At 36.6% G+C, this 21,289-nt stretch overlaps 3 protein-coding genes across 3 annotated transcripts; all 3 read left to right on the top strand.

Annotated features, from left to right (window-relative positions):
• The first annotated feature begins 1,030 nt into the window (after positions 1-1,030).
• On the top strand, positions 1,031-1,774 carry LOC140014248 (antimicrobial ginkbilobin-2-like protein). Its single transcript, XM_072064688.1, has one exon. The coding sequence runs from the start codon at positions 1,031-1,033 to the stop codon at positions 1,772-1,774; it is 744 nt and encodes a 247-aa protein (XP_071920789.1).
• Positions 1,775-15,372: 13,598 nt separating this feature from the next.
• Positions 15,373-16,046, top strand: LOC113709045 (antimicrobial ginkbilobin-2-like protein). The gene is made up of 2 exons (XM_027231795.1): positions 15,373-15,547; positions 15,814-16,046. Exons 1-2 carry the CDS (start codon positions 15,373-15,375, stop codon positions 16,044-16,046), a joined length of 408 nt encoding a protein of 135 aa, XP_027087596.1.
• A 3,589-nt stretch (positions 16,047-19,635) lies between these two features.
• On the top strand, positions 19,636-20,376 carry LOC113709046 (antimicrobial ginkbilobin-2-like protein). The gene has a single exon (XM_027231796.1). The coding sequence runs from the start codon at positions 19,636-19,638 to the stop codon at positions 20,374-20,376; it is 741 nt and encodes a 246-aa protein (XP_027087597.1).
• Positions 20,377-21,289: the final 913 nt, after the last annotated feature.

The following is a 21,289-nucleotide window of genomic DNA, read 5'->3' as shown; positions in this document are numbered from 1 at the left end:
TGTCCGAGCCAAAGATTGAATTTAGTTTGGCTTGGATGGGTTGGATCTAGATTTCAAGCAAATTACCTATCTGAGAACACGTGTTTAACTCCTACAAGTTAAATTGTTTGACACCGTTTTACCAATTGCATTAACCAAGTTAACTCCCCTTTTTCATTTCCATAAACTTTTACCAGGCTATTGATCTGACATGCATTTCCAAAAGAGAAGCTTTGAAAGAAATTGGTCATGCAGGCTGCCACGGTTGAAACCAGATATGCTATTTGTGGATCTTTACGAGTTAATAAAAATTTAAGAATGGCTGAAAATGTCAGAATTTTTTTTTTTGGCTAATCCTAGAATTGGCCAATGCAAGATTAATTGAGTCGCTCTAGAAAGCAATTCATTGTGGCGGTCTTCGGTGAACATTAGAGCTTAATCCATACTATAATGGACAAAGAGTAAAGACTAATGAGGAGCTTGTCCGCTTGTTTCTTGTGCTAATTCAGGGGTTCATTTGTAGAGATAAACTGCATTAATCTTAAAATTTTTTTGATTATTTTACGCTTGAAATAATGTTGAGGAATATTATTGTTTGATAAGGATGATAATCAGATGAAACATATATTATTAGAACGATACCTCTATGAACAAGGTTTCCTACAAATGCATGCTTACTATTTCTGCACTATAAACTATTGTCATCACAAATTCCGAACTAAAGATAATATATACAAAAACATTTGGACACGCACATTCGGTTTGTGCTGTCAAAGACAACCAGTGATCAGCATGTGCTCCACTCCAAACATGAAGCTGTCACAGGAAACTTCTACTGATGAAGTTTACATGATAGGGCCTTCGACACTCTCGATGCCGCACTTGTCGTGCTGAAAGAAGGTACCGGACGCACATATAATCCCAACCACAAAGCAAATGGAAGAAAAAGTTACACTACACTACTAATTAAATTACTAATACGACCTAGCACTACTACTATATTTAAGTTGCAGCAGGGTCGATCTCCTGCATCTATTGAAATCTCGAGAACATGGCTCTAAAATTAAACCTTTTCCTCTACATTCTCTCAATCGCCATTTTGGCAGAAATGGCTGCTGGAGTCGACCTCTTTAAGCCCGTCGGCCACGTTTGCGGCTTCCCAGATAACAGGAACTTTACTAGCGGCAGCGAGTATGAAAACAACTTGAACTTCATCTTACACGATCTTTCCAACAAAACTCCCGCAACCGGGTTCGGTCTTGGATATGCCGGGGCGGTGGAAAACAGTAACAGGGCTTATGGCCGAGCTCAATGTAGAGCGGACGTTTCAACAGCAGACTGCAAAACCTGCATTTCTGAAATGGTCAGATGGGTTCGGGGGAAATGTCCCTTTTATAAATCCGCATTTGCTTGGTTCCAGGGTTGTCTTTTGAGATACTCGGACGATGATTTCTTTGGCAAGATTGATGATCCCAACTCGCTGGCATTCTTCATCTTGGAAAAAGAAAACCTAAGCAACATTGCACCCTTAGAAAAGGTGGAGGGATTGTTAAATCAACTTGCAGGAGAAGCTTCCGCGTCTAAGAAGTTGTTTGCCAGAGGAGAGGTAAAGCTTGCAGGATCGAAAAATCTATATGGTTTGGTTCAATGCACCTTGGACCTTTCCCCAGCAGATTGTAAGACTTGCGTTGATGGATTGGTCAGTATAGTTCCTAAAATTTATGGGAACGGGACTCAGGTCTACACGTCAACTTGCACCCTACAATATTTGTTGTATGCTTTCTTCAATGCTTAAAATGCAAAGGTGGCTATGCTAGCTTCTGCAATATTCTACGTTGGAATTGAAGATATTTAACATCGTTGAGGTGTTAGAAGAATGTGTGCTGTTGATCGGTTATAGTTGTCCGAGTCGTGATTCCAATTTGTTGCCTTTTGATTTTCAACCTTGTTGAAGTTATATAAATTTGGTAGGAATACCTAGATTCCTAATTTTTCTCTGAGGAGAATCGCCAATCACATTAAGTGATAATTTTACGCATGTATCATTTAATCAGCAGTAAGTTTAGCTTGCTTATCTTGGGTCCTTTTTGTTTGTATCTTTTCTTTTGGCTAAGTGGTCCAAAACTTTTTTCATAAAATGCCTAAAGAGAAAATGGTATTAAAACAAAAAAGAGAGAGAGAAACAAACATGGTTGGAAGTTCAGTAGAAAAGAAAAGAAATGCAATGGGTTAGGTGCAACGACAGGGGTTGGGGCGGGGAAGAGGGGAGGGTTCCCAGTCCCATTCCCGGTCCATTGTCATCTCTAATTGAATATCATGTTTGCCCCAAAAAATCCTGTGCTTTTGTACAGTGATAATAATTTAGGAGTGAAGGAAATAGACAGAGAAGTGTTACAATTTGCTCCAAAACTTTTGTAAACATAGTTGAGTTACTAATTAGTTATTTGGATGAATGAAAGTTATTAAGAAATAAAAAGGCAACACTTAAAAAAGAGAACGAAGGACTCTTTCATCTAGACCCGGCAATCATGTCCAAAATTCATCACCTAATTTCAGAGGTTGGGTTGGGTAATTTGGGTGTTGGGTCAATTTTGGATTGGATAATAAAAATTCAGATATATTTTGGACGGGTTGGATATTTGTGTTAGGTACCCATTACCCAACTTAAATACATTGTACAAGAATGCAAAAAGTACAGCAACACCCCTTGGTCCTCCATTTCTCGGCGTTCATCGACTTGGGCATATATCTGTAGAAACCATATCAACGGCGACTGGTATTTGGGAAGGATGTCCCGGATTGATAACCACATACATGATGTTTATGTAGGAGAAATAGCAATATAATAAAAAATGGGATAGAGGTGACACAGGATGTGAGACAGAAGATCCGTTGCGAAAAAAAGGCCATGTATTCAAATTCCATTACGTAAGTTAGGACTGCTTTAGTGAGTAATTTATAAATATTCTCAAAGATTTGTAATTCTGGAGATGTCCCCATCTCTATCGCTAGTGGTGATCGGAGTGGAAATCACCTAAAATTGATCTCTATCAAAAGAAGAGAGAAATGAAAAGCAAGACTTGATGTAAACACTAAACTAACTAATGCAGACGCTAACACAATGACATATACAAACACACCAAATTTTGTCACTTGTTAAAATTTGTGCCTACAAATTCAATCCCAACCATCAAATTATAAGTCACTTCGTCTGCACTACACACTGTTCTTCTGTTCAGTCACAACTGCAACTACAAAAGATCTGGATCCATAATGGAGTATGTCCTAAATCGTTAGTCCTACTTCAGGTGATAAATAACTTTGAGATTTTTAGTCGAGTTGTTAGGGCCTGGCAATAATTGACGCCCCCATCTGTGAACTCAAATGTTTATAATTGTTGCTAGGCTAATTATTAGAGAAAGCTTGATTGGATGACGGGTTAGTTTTTTTGCCTATCTTCCTCGAATTGTTTTGTCTTACTTAGCCAAAACAATAAACAAAGAGATATAGATGCTCAAGGCCGTCCGGAACAAACACTTGTGAATCTATCTACAAAGCTCCAAGATCAGAGACGAAGCTGTGCACAAAGAAGTAACATCGCCTGCGACAGACTTGATCCAACTATTTTGTCCGACAAATTGTCCTAGAAGCAAAGAAATATGTATAAGAAAAACACAGAAATTCCTCGTGCCAAACATATTTGGATGTGAAAAATAATTGCTGAAATAACTGCTATATAGACGCTGAACTAAGTCTAGGTAGACCACAATAATTGCCTTCATTTCTAATATCCTTCTTTCAACCATGACTTCGTCAAAATTAACCATTTCCCGCTGCATTCTTTACATTGCCATTTTTGTAGAAAGGGCCGGTGCGGTCGACCTTGTTGAGCTTCTGGCCGTTGATTGCAGGCCATCGAACAATTTTACCGCCGGGAGTGAATACCAAAACGAGTTGAACATTGTCCTGAATTATCTTCAGAGAGCAACTCCTGCAACAGGGTTCGCTTTTGAATACGTTGGGGAAGCAAAAACTGGTAGTGGGATATATGGCCGAGCCCTCTGTAGAGGAGACATTTCAGCTACGGAATGCAAAACCTGTATTGATGCAGCTATCACGGAGCTTCGCCAAAACTGTACTTTCAGGAAAGTAGCAGGTGCTTGGTATGAAGGCTGTTTTGTGAAGTACAGCAACCAGGACATATACAGCAAACTTGATCGCGGAAGGTACTACGTTTGGAGAGAGCAGAATGTAAGCAGCCCTGCTTCAGCAAAAATGGTGGTCGAGTTTTTGAATCATCTGTCGGATAAAGCTGTCACTTCTCCAAAGCTGTTTTCGAAAGGAGAAGTTAAGGTCACACAATCATCAGAAACTCTGTACGGGTTGGTTCAGTGTGCTTTGGATATTTCCGCGGCTGATTGCAAGACTTGCTTTAGTGCGCTGATGTGCTTGGTTCCTCGGTTCAGTGGGAAAGGAGGCCAATTCTTTAGTGCTACTTGTACTTTGCACTACGAGTTTTTGCCTTTTTTCTAAGCTTGTTAAATCCAATACCCGAGTGGAGTGCTACTGTTTTCGGTTCTTCTCCTCATCTCCATTAGAAAAGTGGGAATAAAGGAGAAGTAATGTGTCAGAAGCAATATTGTGTGTCTAAGTCAGGAGTATTTGTCCAACTCTCCTAAGTCATGTTTCTCAGATGCCATGGGATATGTTTGAACTTTCAAGCGTAATGGGATATGTAAAATAACTCATACGGGAGCTACATATGGACAGTGGACTATAACTGGTTATTCATTCATACTTGACTAGTTAACTAAGAATTTGGTTCCCGTTTCATGATGCACCTGTTTTCAGGTTAAGATTAAAACATACTTCACTTTATTTGACGAGCAAACATATGATCCAAACAGTTGAACAATTCAACTAAGTATCAACTAAATATGATGCAAAAAGCTATTGGCTTCACAAAATTTCCCTTGAACGCTATGGGCTAATATGAGGAGAGGATACTTTTCTCTAACTTGTAATCTTGTATTTTTACTTTCTGCAAGGATTAATTTTTGTTACACTACATGTCGTGCATCCAACATTTAGAAACAAATAATAATAAAAGTATAGGTAATGGGTAATACTTTGGATGGTGAGCTACTAATAATTTGACTTAAATACTTCACCCTCTCTAGTAGTTTATGTCAAAAAATTATTGGGTTACCCACAAACTAATAGTGGTACAGTTGATATCAAAATGAATATCTATATTCTATACTAGGGGGAAAAGCCCACGCAACGCGTGAGAGTTTAGTACCTATAATTAAAGATAGTTAATAATTATTATTTGGTATTTTCTAGTATAAGAATTGAAGTATGATAATTTTATTATGTGATATTAAATTAAAAAAATCACATGTTACATTTTGAGTTAAAAAAATATAATATGGAATAAAACATAATTATAAGATACGATCAATTACTTTGCATCTAACCTAATATAATAAAAGACCTATTTATATCTGCTCATGCACTTTAGGAATATTAAAATTTGTTATTTAGTTTGAATTTGATCTCCCTATGAGGGCAATCCACCACATTATCTTATCATATAAGCGAGATTTGAACAATTAGCATACTTGAAGAAATCATTACTAGTAGAATTTCAGTTCTTGCAAACCAAATTCTTGAATTTATATTGATTCTAAGGACACATATCATCACGAGACCTTCACATTGAGCAAGTAATTAATTATAATTTATTGTATGATTTAGGACATATAGCAAAGCATCTCCTTCTCAATAGGGGTTACAATCACGAAATATCAGTTTTGTGTTAGTTACAAAGATATACAACAACTAACATGCTAATTTAGAGGAATAATTACGTCAAAAAAAGTACTAAAACATCTTAATCCACTCAATTTAAGAAAAATAATTAAAAGTAATGATAGGTCATAATTTGTTGTTAAATTTATAATTATTCTCCCCCTGATTTTAGCCAAATATTATTTTAATCGTCGGATTCTACTTATATTTGGTATTTTGTGCTTATTTCAGGAGAAAGAATGAAAAGTGCTTAAAATCAAATTTCAGAGAACTTCTTGATGAGTAGGTGTGCCCACGCCTAACTCCAGCCTTCTTGGCCGGACTTTCGGGATTATGTGCACGTGGAAAGCTTCCTAGAATGAGTGGAATAGCTGACTTTAAATCAGGAAATCACAAGACTCGTGGGCCGCAGAGGTGTAGAGGATAAAAACTCTAATCCTACAAAACGTCAAGGACTTGGAAGCTTACTTTTCTTTTCAGCGGCCAATAGGAACAAAGCCAGAATCACGTATGAATTAGACTAGCTGGAGTTTCCTTTTTCTAGGGGTCAGACGTCTTCTTTTAAGAGGATAATTCCTATCTTTTTATTGGGGGGGACTGCTGAGCCGACTTTTTATTTTTCCTTCCTTGGCCGATTTGGCCAGGGAGAATTTTGTAAGCTTCAGATTGGTTTTTCGCATGGTTGTTCTCCATTAATGGAGAACTAACCTCCTACTGCTAGTCAAGGGGATAACTGGAGATTTGGTTCAACAATTTCTGTGAGATCTAATTTATTTTAATTGCTTCCTCCATTTATTGGTATTCATATATTTCCTGCTTTTAACCGTTATAGCTCGTGTGAATGATTGAATAGATGCGCAATATTTAATTATTCACATAGGCTATTTTGCTAAATAGGGATAATTGAATCCGTAATTGTTCGTTATCTTTATCTCAGTAGCAACTGGCGTAATTGGGTTTATGTCAGGGGAACATACGATCTAATTTAAACAAACCCTCGTAGCGTGTTTGTTAGTTAGCATTGGGCCTTTCTAATTATTAATGCAATCTAGAAATTAAATCCTACGGTCGTACCTAGGATTGTTTTTGGGTTAGGGAAATAGTTAACGGTCGTACCTTGACTATCGATAAATTAAGGAAGGGTTGGTTGTTTATCGCGTGTATGACAACTATAACTGATCTATTAATAAATGTTGGGATTATTTTTGCATCAATGATCAGTGCATGAACCATTTCTGAAGTATACCCTTGGCTAGAGTTTTCCCTTAATTATTTCTTTGAATTAATTATTTTCTGCAATTAATTTATTTAGTTAGCATTTAATCCAAAACCCCCCATACGTTGGACTCTAGAAGAAACGAATTATCCCCAATCCCTGTGGATTCGACCCTACTTATCACTATCTACAGAAATTATATTTTATTTGAGCAGGTATTTATTATTGCACAGGTTCGGCACCTGTCAATTTTTGGCGCCGTTGCCGGGGACTGGTACCAGATTAATTTGTTTCTTTTTTGAATTCATCTTGTTTTTATTTTCATTTATTTATTTTTCTCTTATTTTTTTTATTATATATTTTATGGCTTCTAACACTCCGTATTTTGGTGATATACTGGATTTTGTTTTCGGGGAAGGCAATGAGATTGATTGTTTTTCTAAGTTTGCATATTTAGTGGCAATAAACTCTATTAAAAAAAGAATGGCTGCTGCAACCTGTGAAATTTGTTATGCCAGGGATCATTCAACCGGTATGTGCCCCGAATATCAAGATAATCTGAGTGTCCCATTCAATAATTATGGAGATTTTTCACCCTGGTCTCAAACGTGGTATAACCCTAATCCAAACGGGTATGATCAAGGATGGTGGGATAACTCCAGTTATGATTATACAACAGGGCCAATGAATTTTCAGCAGTATGAGTCTCAAGAATCATCATCTATGTCAGGTATGTCTCTTGAAGAGATAGTTGAATTAATAGCTACTAACACATATCAAATTCAACAGGAGACACAAGTGAGCAGGCGTAACCTAGCAGATCAAATGGATCAATTGACATTTAGGATAACGTCATTGGCTTCTCGAATGAGTGAAGAATTGCCCTCACAAACTATTATCGACCATGAGAAATATGAGAGTGCAATTATCCTGACGAATGACATGGTACTGCAAGAGTCTCAAGAAGAAGAATCTAAAGATGCAGTTGAAAAGAAAGTTGAAGCACAAGAATTGAGACCCCAACATCAAATGGTTCAAGTGAATGAATCCAGTGAACAATCTCCAAATGCGGTGACATCTCCTCCATTCCTTGATCAATATTTTCCTGACTCTTATTCTTTAATTCCTATTAGTGAGATTGATTTTATTATACCAGACGATTTTGAATTTCATGCCAGGAATAAATTAAGAGTCATGATGGCAAAATATCTCGAACCAATAAGTGCTCTTGATGGAGGAGTGAGTGAAGATTTAAAATCATCACTTGTTTGTTTGATGCCATTTACTAGTCCATGGAAGACCGTAGCTCGTGTGCCCAAGAATTACTCTATTTACGAGGGCTATCAGGATTACATAGAAGATGAAGCACTGAAACGAGCTACGCGATTTTATCCTCCATGAATAAACAGGACAATGTCTAGCCAAAGACATTAAAGAAAGGCGCTACTTGGGAGGCAACCCAAGACTATTTGTTTCAGTTTTCATGCATTTTTGAAGTTTTAGTTAAGTGTTAGTGTCAATTAATAGTTTGATGTTTGGTGGCAGGAAATTAGCAGTTAGATGTGCCCACGCCAGGTGGTCACGCCTGAGGGAAAGAAATTTTCGTTCAGGATCTGCGGACTCTATAGCAGTTAGACGTGCCCACGCCAGGTGGTCACGCTTGAGGGAAAGGAATTTTCGTTCAGGATCTGCGGGCTCTATAGCAATTAGACGTGCCCACGCCTAGGCCAGAGGTTCCTTATTCTAAAAAAAAAAAAAAAAAAAGAGATAAAATTTTTACAAAAGCAATTTCAATTTTTGGAGAATTTCGGTAAGACTAGTTAAAAAAAAAAAACCATTTTATTTTATTTTTCTTCTTTTCTTCTTTCTTTTCTTTCTTCCTTCTTCCCCGTTGCCCCTGCTTTCCCCTTTTCTCTTGTTCCTTCAACCAGAGCCGCCGGCGATGAGCGCCTGCCCGAGCTCCGCGACAGCCGCGCCACCAGCACACCGCACTCCAGCTCTGCGCACCACCACCGCCACTCCAGCTTTCCTCCGGTTCTGTCTGCTGTCCTCCTCCGCCGCTGCTGTCGGCTATCTCCACCAGCGGTCAACCTCCTACTTCCTCCCTCGCGCGCAGCTTTCGCCCACAACCAGACCACCTCACGGTCCACTTCGCTGAGGAGCCGCGCCGCCGCCTGCTCGAGCTCCACAACCACCGCTACCAGCCATCACTGTCGCACGCTGCCAGCGCCGCAGCCCAGCCCGCGGGCCTGTTGCCCTCCACCAGCTCAGGGTCGCCCCCACCTCAGCCACGCCAACATCCCAACCTCCCTGGTGCCAGGTTTTTCTTTATTAATTTTCTGGTCCCCGATTCCAATTTCTTGATGTTGATGGGATCTTGATGATTACGATTTTATTGAGTAAATTTGTTGGATAACGCAGGAGATGATTTGAGCATTTTCTGGGTTCATTTAGAACTGAATTGAGTTTAATTGCTGCTCGATTGTTGGCCAATTGATTTATCGTTTGCCCTGTGACTCACCAGTGGTACTGGTTGATTAATTTTAAAGTTTAAGTTCTTGCGGTTGAGTTGCTGCCATTGAATTTAATTCTTTCCTGTCTGGGCACCAGTGGTACGGGTTGGGGTATTATAACTACATTTGTTGATATTTGGTTCTAGTTAGTGGGCTACTTGATTGAAAACTGCCAAACATTTTGTTTTAGTTGTAGTCCAAATTTTGAACTACTATTTCTGGTTTTGACGGTTTCTTGGCTTATTTGCTAATTTCGGTTGGTTGAGTTGTGTAATTTCTTGTCCAATTGGAGCCATTTGGACAGATTTTGGGTGGGCAAGTTTTGTCGCTCTCTGTTGATCTTTGGGAGGCATTTCTGACCGTATTCTACGTATTCAAATTGGTCGAATTCACTGCTTTGTTGAGGTTATTTTTGGTATCACTTGAGTTCTACTTTGTTGATTTCTGTCTTGCGTCCCTTGAAGTGCCTTTGGTTGGGTATTTTCTTCATTTGTTTGTTGAATTGGAAGGCTACTGTGCCACTTCCATTGCTTATTGCTGTTGGTGGCGTCTAATTGACTTGCTGGGAGTATTTTACCTTTTGATTTCAATTGCTAAATCTTTAGAGCATTTGTTGCGATTTTGGACTACATTGTTCCTGCATTTGACCCAATTGGGGCCACCAGTGAGTATTTGCTGGTTTGCTGTTCTCTGTTGCACTCTAGTTCGCCTGGATCAAGACGCACGTCGGAGCTCTCCTTCCTTCTACAATCTTTCACTGCCGCGCACTACCGTAGCACCATTTTCACTCCACCGTTCCCACCTATTCCATAGCCGCCCGAGACCTTCCACCACGTATTCAGGGAAGTCCCGTTGCCCTTCGCCTTGCTATTACTGTTTATTTGTCACATTGAGGGCAATGTGTGATTTAGGTGTGGGGGGGTAGTATATTGGCATTTTATTGAAAAAGTGCAAGTGTGGGCATTTTTGTTGGAATTTTTTGTTTGACTTTGTCGAATTTTGTCCAATTTTTGCCTATCTTTGTGTTTATTCGTGATTATTCTTGATAAACGATGGTTAGATGTCTCAAATTTTCTATTGCTAAGATTTTACACTTTAAGGTATTGAGTATAACATGGTTGATTTTAAGGGTATCTCTTGGGTGAATATTTGAGATTTTGTGACTTTTGCACTTTTTGGTTAACTTTTCTAAGTATTGTAAATATTTGTCTAGCATTTTTTTTTTGTTTTTGTGCAAATTGGTTCAGCTATTAATCTTAGTTCTCCATGTTTAAGAAATAAAGCGGGTTTATATGGTATTTAATTTTATTTTTGGTGCTTATTTATGAATAGTATTGAGCTATACTCCGCTAGTATCGTTGCCTAGTAACCGGGAGTTTTCATCACAAGTGTTGATTTTCGCGTCAAAAAGTGACGATAACTATGAGTATGTGGTCCTTTAGCGATGATGGCGGAGTAACCGGGCTCCTTCATTTGGCCAATGTCGGAATTCGCGTCAAAACGTTTAAATGGCTAAAGACCAAGCATTCCTCCTAAAAAAAAAAAAAGGGTGCTAATAGTGAAAATTTTGAATGAATTGTTAACCCGCTGATCTATGAATTTTAATGTTGAGATTTTGCTTAATAGTTGAACCATTTGCTTATGGATGCTGGTTGAATATTTTATATTCTTAGATTAGTTAGTCATAAATTGAAAGTCATTGATCTTGAAAGCTAATTGGAGAGATATTTCTTGCAAATTGCCACTAATACTTGACATGTATTTTAATTATATCTTGGCAATAGAAGATTTGAGTAATACCATTGTTTGAATTTGATTATTTGATTTATGTTCTTATGCTTGAGGACAAGCATGGTTTAGGTGTGGGGGAAATTGATAGGTCATAATTTGTTGTTAAATTTATAATTATTCTCCCCCTGATTTTAGCCAAATATTATTTTAATCGTCGGATTCTACTTATATTTGGTATTTTGTGCTTATTTCAGGAGAAAGAATGAAAAGTGCTTAAAATCAAATTTCAGAGAACTTCTTGATGAGTAGGTGTGCCCACGCCTAACTCCAGCCTTCTTGGCCGGACTTTCGGGATTATGTGCACGTGGAAAGCTTCCTAGAATGAGTGGAATAGCTGACTTTAAATCAGGAAATCACAAGACTCGTGGGCCGCAGAGGTGTAGAGGATAAAAACTCTAATCCTACAAAACGTCAAGGACTTGGAAGCTTACTTTTCTTTTCAGCGGCCAATAGGAACAAAGCCAGAATCACGTATGAATTAGACTAGCTGGAGTTTCCTTTTTCTAGGGGTCAGACGTCTTCTTTTAAGAGGACAATTCCTATCTTTTTATTGGGGGGGACTGCTGAGCCGACTTTTTATTTTTCCTTCCTTGGCCGATTTGGCCAGGGAGAATTTTGTAAGCTTCAGATTGGTTTTTCGCATGGTTGTTCTCCATTAATGGAGAACTAACCTCCTACTGCTAGTCAAGGGGACAACTGGAGATTTGGTTCAACAATTTCTGTGAGATCTAATTTATTTTAATTGCTTCCTCCATTTATTGGTATTCATATATTTCCTGCTTTTAACCGTTATAGCTCGTGTGAGTGATTGAATAGATGCGCAATATTTAATTATTCACATAGGCTATTTTGCTAAATAGGGATAATTGAATCCGTAATTGTTCGTTATCTTTATCTCAGTAGCAACTGGCGTAATTGGGTTTATGTCAGGGGAACATACGATCTAATTTAAACAAACCCTCGTAGCGTGTTTGTTAGTTAGGATTGGGCCTTTCTAATTATTAATGCAATCTAGAAATTAAATCCTACGGTCGTACTTAGGATTGTTTTTGGGTTAGGGAAATAGTTAACGGTCGTACCTTGACTATCGATAAATTAAGGAAGGGTTGGTTGTTTATCGCGTGTATGACAACTATAACTGATCTATTAATAAATGTTGGGATTATTTTTGCATCAATGATCAGTGCATGAACCATTTCTGAAGTATACCCTTGGCTAGAGTTTTCCCTTAATTATTTCTTTGAATTAATTATTTTCTGCAATTAATTTATTTAGTTAGCATTTAATCCAAAACCCCCCATACGTTGGACTCTAGAAGAAATGAATTATCCCCAGTCCCTGTGGATTCGACCCTGCTTATCACTATCTACAGAAATTATATTTTATTTGAGCAGGTATTTATTATTGCACAGGTTCGGCACCTGTCATGTAATGAGGTACATGCTTTAGATTTGTAGCCAAATAACTTTATGTAGATAGTTAAACATATTGGTAAATCAGATGAAGTGAAAAATTGTCTAAATGGCATAGTCAATAAAGTAGCAAACGATTTAAAAATTATCCTAATTAATAGTTAAAACAACAAAAGAAGTAGATGTAATCTATAAATGGAAAAATTTATGATGATAAACTTATTTTAAACCATAAATAACAATTAACAAATGTGGTCTCTTCTTTATCAAACTTGTCTAATATGGACAATTGAATTAAAATACTAAAAAATTATTGCACATACAACTTGCAATATTATAGATTTTTTACAACCAAAAAGTAAATTGATTAAAGAAAACATATCTATTGAAAAGGGTGTTGCAAAATAGGGAAGAAGAGTAGCTAATGTAACAACATCTGAATTAACATCTATGATAATGGCCAAGAAACCAAACTTCTCTACTAATTGACATTAATTGTGTCTTAACGTCTATATATCATAATTTTGCAAAATAACTGATGAGAAAGACTTTAAGAAATTAAAAGACTTAGATGTTAATACAATTAAATGATTAGAAGGGCTTTTATGTAATTTCACTAAAACACAAGCTGAATTCAGTTGTACCCAATGTTTAATCGGATATCAAACAATGTCACATATCAAACTTACTCCTAGTTTTAAATGTTTAAAAGGACATCCAAGTAATTACAACAAAACTAAATTAGTTATAATGACTCATATTCAATACTCTAATTGCACTTCAAACACTCTCACATTTTCAAAAAAGCCCCACCCTTGCGGTTGAAATTCAAGCCCTAAACTCATTCTTATATAGTATAAGGATATAATGAGAAATGACAGAGTTTGGTGCTAATGTTTTATGTCACTTTACGTACTTACATTTTTGCCCTTATAAAAGCTAATTTTACTTTAATTATTCAAACACATGGTGTCAAGATAACTACTACTATAAGCATTATTTAATTTATCATTTAAACATGTATTTTTTTTCAATGTAACTAGCCTAAGCAATAACTACCAACATCACAATAATTTTGTCAAAATAATTTACAAGATTAAAATTTTATTTAACAATGAACAAATGTATGTAAAATTCATTCACTATAAATATTATGTATTTTTTTTTATTGCACACACATAGGCTATTAGGTCGCGACTCGAGTAGTTTAGGCTTAAAAGCTATTGGGCTATCCCACACTAACACTTTGGGGTTAATGACATCAAAAGTTATTCGTTCAACTAGGGGTGTCAATGGGTCGGATTTGGATCTGGACCCGATAAATTTTTTTTGAGTTTGAATTGAAAAATAATTTCGATACTCGAACCCAGATCTCTCTAACAAAAAAAAAAGGAGTCGGATACGGAATATAGAATTCTGACCCGTATTTGACCCGGATTCGAACAATATATTAATAATTATAAAATGTAAATATTTCTAAATATATTCTTTTATCAAATTAACAATTTAGTAATGACTTTATAGATTGATTTGTGGTTAGTTTTGAATTGACTATTGCAAGTTCTTTGTGATTTATTTTTGTAATTTGATTTGTTTAAATTTGGAGATTGGATTTGTGATTGATTTTGAATTTAATTTTGAACCTTTTAGACCCAGACCCGACATGGATTCGACTCGGATCCGTCGGACCTGATTCTAAAACTCTAAGATCAAGACCCGTCGGATATACGGGTTGGGCTCGGGTCCAAAATTTTCAATTCTGGTCCAAACCCAACCTGTTGACACCCCTAGGTCCAACCCATCCTAATTTAAACATTTTGGATTTGTAGTTTATGCCAAAATATTGGGTTAGCACACGTTATTGATAGCTTGGTTTAAACATTATGGGTCAAAAGTTTAGGCCCAATCGTCATTGCCTAACCTATGTCCTAAGAATTACATATTGACAGTATATATAAAATTAATTTTTCTTTATATACATATTTTCTACGCTAATTATGTAGAAGAATGGTACATATCTCAAATTTTGCCTTATAGTATAAGATTGGTTTTATTATGAACCCCTCAAAATATTACCCGTAATTGTTGAAGGCTCGTACTAACCAATCCATCAGAACTACCAACCCATCAATTTATTTGATAGGCAGGCTTAGCTATCATAATGCACATAGAAATTCAGATTAAAAAACATATTAGAGTTCACATCAAAGGCCAATTAATTTTAAGCAGCACAATAATTGTTTCTATAGTGTAGAGAGTTTGATCGGCTGGTTCCATCAGGGACAACCATTAATGAGCATCTGCCAAGCTCCAACAAGGAAACTATCACAGAGAAATTACATGGCGTGCGACGAACAAGCAAAAGGAACAAAACACATGAATAAATCAATCCATTAGGCTAGCAAATTAATTATTTTATTGGATAAGACAAGTTAAATAATTTGACGGATATTAAGATAATTAAAATTATTCCAGAGGTTGAGCAGTATCCTACATAACTGCAGCAAAAATGATTTTAAGAAGAACACGACTTGCTCTGATTAATCTCCAATCCAATCCATTTTCCAGCCCGCAATGGCGCTCTCAAAATTAACCATTTCCATATATTTTCTGTCGGTCGTCCTTTTTGTGCAAATGGGCGCTGGAGATGACCCTCTCCAGCGTCTTGGAATTGATTGCAGAAAATCAAAACTACTTCCCCGCCGGCGCTGGGAGTAGATACCGCAAGAACTTGAACATTCTCTTGAGTCGTCTTCGGAGTAGAACCCCTGAAACAGGGTTCGCTCTTGAATACGTGGGCACTCCAAAACAGTGGCCACGGGGTATACGGCCGAGCATTCTGTCGACGTGATATTTCGAGTGTAGATTGCAGAGCCTGCATTGGCGCTGCAATTGCATGGATTTTCGAAAAATGTCCATTAAAGAAGCGCGCAGTTGCCCTGTATGAATGTTGCGTTCTGATTTACACGCACAAAAATATTCTCCACAAAATCGGCGACACCACCTAGCTACTACATTTACAGAACTCAAAATGTAACCAGCCCGGCATCAGTAGAAACTATAACTGAGTTTCTGGATCATCTGACAGTGGAGGCTATTGCAACCAAAACTTACTTTGCTAAAGGAGAAGTTAAGCTTGCAAAATCAGAAAGTACACTCTATGGACTGGTTCAGTGTGCCTCGGATATTTCTCCAGCTGATTGCAAGACTTGCATGGGTGAGTTGATGGCCCGGATTCCTGACTATACTGGGAAAGGAGGGCAATTCCTCAGTGCTACTTGCACCTTGCAGTACGAGTTCTATAGGTTCTTCAACGCTTAAAGCAAGAGGTAATGCTTCTCTAAACAAATGAAATGTAGAATCCAAAAATTCTAACAAAAATATATGGGAGATACATTTCATAAAATTAATGCATATGGAGAGATAATTTATACACATAAAAATATGTGTTGGAGAAAAGAAATAATATTAATAATAATCTATTAATCACATCATAAGAACAAAGCTTTCACTCGTTGACAATCCTTTACTCTTCTCAACTAAACACAATAATATGACTCTCTATTTATAAACTAGAAAACTTGATAAACAAGTCTTATAACCATAAAAATTTACTAATCAGATACTAATTTTAAATAATAAAACTATCATAACTTGACTCCAACAGAATTACTAAAACCCTAACTTGACTAAAACACTACTAAATAATAATATGGAAAGTTTTAATTTTTAGTCTTGATTTAGTGTGCCAACATGAAAGGTCCAAATCAAACACTGCTTTAGGTGTTGTTAAAAGCGACCGACTCAAGTGGACTAAAATTACGTCTCCAAAACCATGTACTATTTGCTTCATGCTATATGCTATGTTTCAACTTTCAAGTTCAACGAAATATTATGTCAGGTAATTAATTGGTAATCAGAGTTGCATTATGAAATTAGCTTCTAATTATTTCCAAAACAGATGCTGGCATTACATTAAGTGAGTCTTGAAACTAGGATGAATCTGCCGCGACAGAACCAAAAATTTTACTTTGGAGGAGCTACTTCTAGTTTTTTTAAGCTTTAATCATGAAAGTTTCTAAAACTTATGGAAAATTTGAAATTTTTTTAGTTTTTAAAAATAAAAAACATAAATTTTTAAGACTTGTACAGGCGATTTCCCTACCCAATGCCCATTAGTTCCATCCTTGATGATGTGGGAACTCAAAAAATTTTAGTGAAATTTGCAAAATCACATTCACTTGTTTATATTTTTGTTTCCTTAACACCAACAAGGGATGCAAGTTATGCTCCTACACGCGTTGGTCAATTTTAGCGAAACACCATTTACCAAAAAATCTGTTTTTCAGTTGTATTAAATTGTTCCCCCTTATGGTTCCTTTGATGTAAAAATATGAATTATTATTGGCTGTAAGGGCTCCATCTAATAATAAGATGGTTGATATTCTACTTTATTATAGCATTAAGCCTTTTTTTTTTTCAGTGTAAGTAGGAAGGTTCAAGTTGGAGTCTCTCACTTACATTCTCTTTCTGGAAACCACCTAATCCAATCCAATCCTCCCTCCAATCCAATCCATGAAAATTTGCGAAGCTTTCTAATGCTGCGTCACCTAAATTTTGTGGTAATGTAGTAAATTTTTACAAAAAAATTCTAAACATTATGCTATACGTTTCAACTATAAATGAATTGGTTTTTGGTAAACAAGGAATACAATCCACCAAAACAGACTGATTAGAAGTAAATTATTACATATATTATCCTCAATAAGTTACTCTATGAAAAAAAAAAAAACAGGTATGCCACTTATAACATTATTTTGCTTTCACCTTTAATTAAGGAATCTTGTTTGGGAGATTAATAATGGCATGTACGGAGTATATGGCAAGCATGAGTTTACGATGTTATTTGCTAAATCAAAATCTACGAATAATTGAAAGACTAGTCAAACCCACGTTTTCTAGAGAAGCAAATGATTGCAGTGGGCTTAGACCACCACAGATCCTAGTTCAAGCTACAAGAGACACATAGTAAATTGTGGAGAGAAAAGGTTAGATAGAAAAGGAAACGAAAAAATTGTCTAGATTGATCAGTTTAGAAGACGAGAACATTCAAAAGGAAAGTAAAGCAACCAAGTTTTCGAGTTTTCACCTGAGCTGAGTAAGATGAGATTGTTAATCTGTTAGGAAAACTTATGTTTTTTGCTTGAAGAGGGTATAAATTCAGGATTTAAGTAGACATAATGATTGAGATAATTACTGACATTTGTATATCAGCTTATTTTGACATGCTAATTTTCTTGAGATTAACTAAATCGATTTTTCCCCCTTCTTAGTGTCCCAAAACAAAAGATTACTTGCAGAGGCGAGTTCTAGTAATTGTCACTTAATGCCAATTTTTTTTTTTTTTATTAATACAGGGGTATCCCAGTTTACGCTAGACTAATCCTCCAGCGGGCATGCACCTCGGCCCAAGGATACACAACTGGTAGAAGGGGACTCAAACTCACGATCATTAGGTTCGTAACTACTAGCCTACGATCATCCGAGCCAACACCCTGGGGCTGTCACTTAAAGCCGTTTGAAAGACTAAAGTTCCACATAAATGAAACGATCATGAGTAAACATTTTAAATTTGAGAATTTTGCAGTAATAATTTCTCTGAAGCTACCTCATCTAGACAAAACATTTCCCCTTGGACAATTAAATTTCTAATTTGTGAGGAAGAGATCCCAGGGATATCAGTGTTACATACTTATCCTAGACTGATTTCAATCATGCCCTTGTGACTTAGTTTTGGATTCTGCTCAGCTTATTTCACTATTCACAGTCTATTTTTTGAGCATGGATAGTCTTTTTTTTTTTTTTCCGATAAGTGATTTTATATCATGAAATAATCTTTACAAAATCAAGCAAAGGCTCGATAACTAAATACAACCAGTGCACAATAGCACTGATTATTTGAGCATGGATAGTCAGTGGAGCAAATTATCTGAATAATCACTGAACTTTTTTAATAGCAAAGTTTTAGCCATTTAATTTTTAAAAGTTTGTATTTACTTACCTACTAAACTATCAAATATATAAATTTTAGACTATTTTGTCTATTTTCACCTTTTAAATCTATCATATCTAAAGACCGGACGTGTCACCAGACATAATCAAATATGGCAGACTTAACATTGAAAAACAGACAAAATGGTTTAAAATTTATACTTTTAATAGTTAGTTGGTAAATATACACTCTTGAAAATTGAGTGGCCAAAATTATATTATTTAAAAGGTTCAATGGCTATCCGGATAATTTGTTATAGTCAGTTTATGTGGTAGTGTGTCAATTGGTTTATTCTGTCGCTCTTTTCTTGTATTGATTGAGGGATACCCTCCGGTTGTGCATGCTACATTTTTTATATCAACCAAAAAAAAAAAAAAAAAAAAAGAAGAAGAAGAAGAGGAGCTCCACAATGCTCGTTATAATTGCCAAGCAGGCTCGTTCGGTTAATCCACTCCAGGACAACCATTAATGAGTATCAACTGAGCTCTAATTATGAAGCTCTAACGAAGGCAATACAAAGCCGGCGACAATCTCAGGCTTCTGTCCAAATACTTTTCTGGACCGAAATATGTGTAATGCGTACATTTGCAACCTGCTGAAAGGAAAAGCCAAGAACCTAATACTAAAGTGAGTAACATTGAAAGAGAAAGTATTCCAAAGGATGATTATTTAACTTATTTGAGCTCTATACAAATGCTGCAATAAGACTAAAAAATATGTGAATTATGTTAATTGGATAACACTTTGGAACAAAAAAAAAATGATGTTGAGGAGGAGTAGAGTACTATATAACTGCAGCAAATGAGATTTAAAATGAACACAACTTCCTCCAATCTCCAATCCATCTTCCAGCTAGCGATGGCAATCTCACAATTAACCATTTCCATCTTTGTAATTCTGTCCGTTGCCCTTTTCGTGCAAATGGGGGCTGGAGACGATCCTCTCAAGCGTATTGGAGCTGACTGCAGAAATTCTAACCACTTTCCTGCCAGGAGTAAATACCACAAGAACTTGAGCATTCTCTTGAATGATCTTCAGAATAAAACTCCTGATACAGGGTTCGCTCTTGAATTCGTGGGCGAGCCGAAAACTGGTCGCGGGGTATACGGCCGATCTTTCTGTCGTGGTGATATTTCAAGAACAGAATGCAAAGCCTGTGTTGGGGCTGTAATTGCAAGGATTCTCGAAAAGTGTCCATTAAAGAAAGGCGCGGTTGGTCTCTCTGAAATTTGTTCGCTGATTTACTCGCACAGAGATATCTTCCACAAATACATAGTTGACACGTACTACATTTCTAGAGGTCGGAATATAAGCATCTCCGCACCAGTAGAAACTATAACCAAGTTTGTGAACAATCTAACAGACAAGGCTATTGCAACCAAAACGTTCTTTGCTACAGGAGACGTTAAGCTTGCAGATGAATCAGGGAATACAATCTATGGACTGGTTCAGTGTGCCTTGGACCTTTCTCCAGCTGATTGCAAGAGTTGCATTGCTGGGATGTTGGAACGGATCCCTGATTTTACTCCCAGGGGAGGTCGATTCGTCAGTGCAGCTTGCACTTTGCAATACGAGTTTTACCAGTTCTTTATTGCTTAAAAAGCAAATTAGGAGACTATGCTTCTTAATAAAACGCCGAATGTAACGCACAATTAAGGTGCTATAAGCAGTAGCACTTGTGGGTTGTGGCTAATTTACATATCTCTAAGACCATTTACTCTCTTTCTTTTTTGAATAGTAGAGACGAGGCATAAGATTTAAGATGCGGAAAGAGGGAAGCTACTGTTTGCTTGATGCTATATGTTGTGTTCCAAGTTTCGAGTACAATGAAAAATAGCAGATACTTGTTAATCTGAGCTTGCTTATGGAATTAGCTTCTAGTTTCTTTTTTTTTTTTTCAAAAAAAAAAAAAAACTATATTCTAAAATGGTTCCTGAAACTACATTTACAAGCAATGCAGGTTTTGCTCCTACATGTGCTGGTCACATCTTAAAACTACTTAAGCTGTACAAGAAAAGTCCATTTCTCAGTTGGATTGAATTGTCCTGGTTGTGGTTGTTTAATTTCTTGTGTTTTTGTTTGAAATTCTCGGGAAGAATATTAAGTCATTTGGCTGTACGGTCTCACTTCCAAGTTAGGCTTTTAGCAATCTAATTTTCCCTTAGGCAATTAGATTTGTAATTAGTGATATACAATATCCTTGCAAATACGTGCCGTGGAAGAATCAGAGATTGAGAATTAATGTAGTTAACAATAATGTGCCTATAGCCTTTGAAAATTTGAAGTTAACATTTTGAGGAGGCAAAATGTAATTTTCTCCACTACGTACATATCCTAAGTTTTTATTTTTCAAAACAAAATTGTAAATTTCAAAATCTTTGGAAGGAAGGTGGCCTAACCTTCATTTGTTAATTAAGAAACCTATTCCTGTCAAGATTGGAGTGGGAGAGCTCATACCTCTCCATTGGAATTTGTTTTTGGAAAAGTTGTATAGGGACCTACTTTAGCTAAT

Source organism: Coffea arabica, chromosome 9c (assembly GCF_036785885.1).
Source record: "Coffea arabica cultivar ET-39 chromosome 9c, Coffea Arabica ET-39 HiFi, whole genome shotgun sequence".
NCBI classification, from domain to species: Eukaryota; Viridiplantae; Streptophyta; class Magnoliopsida; order Gentianales; family Rubiaceae; genus Coffea; species Coffea arabica.
The sequence above is the reverse complement of the archived record's forward strand: the minus strand, read 5'-3'. Positions and strand labels throughout refer to the sequence as shown.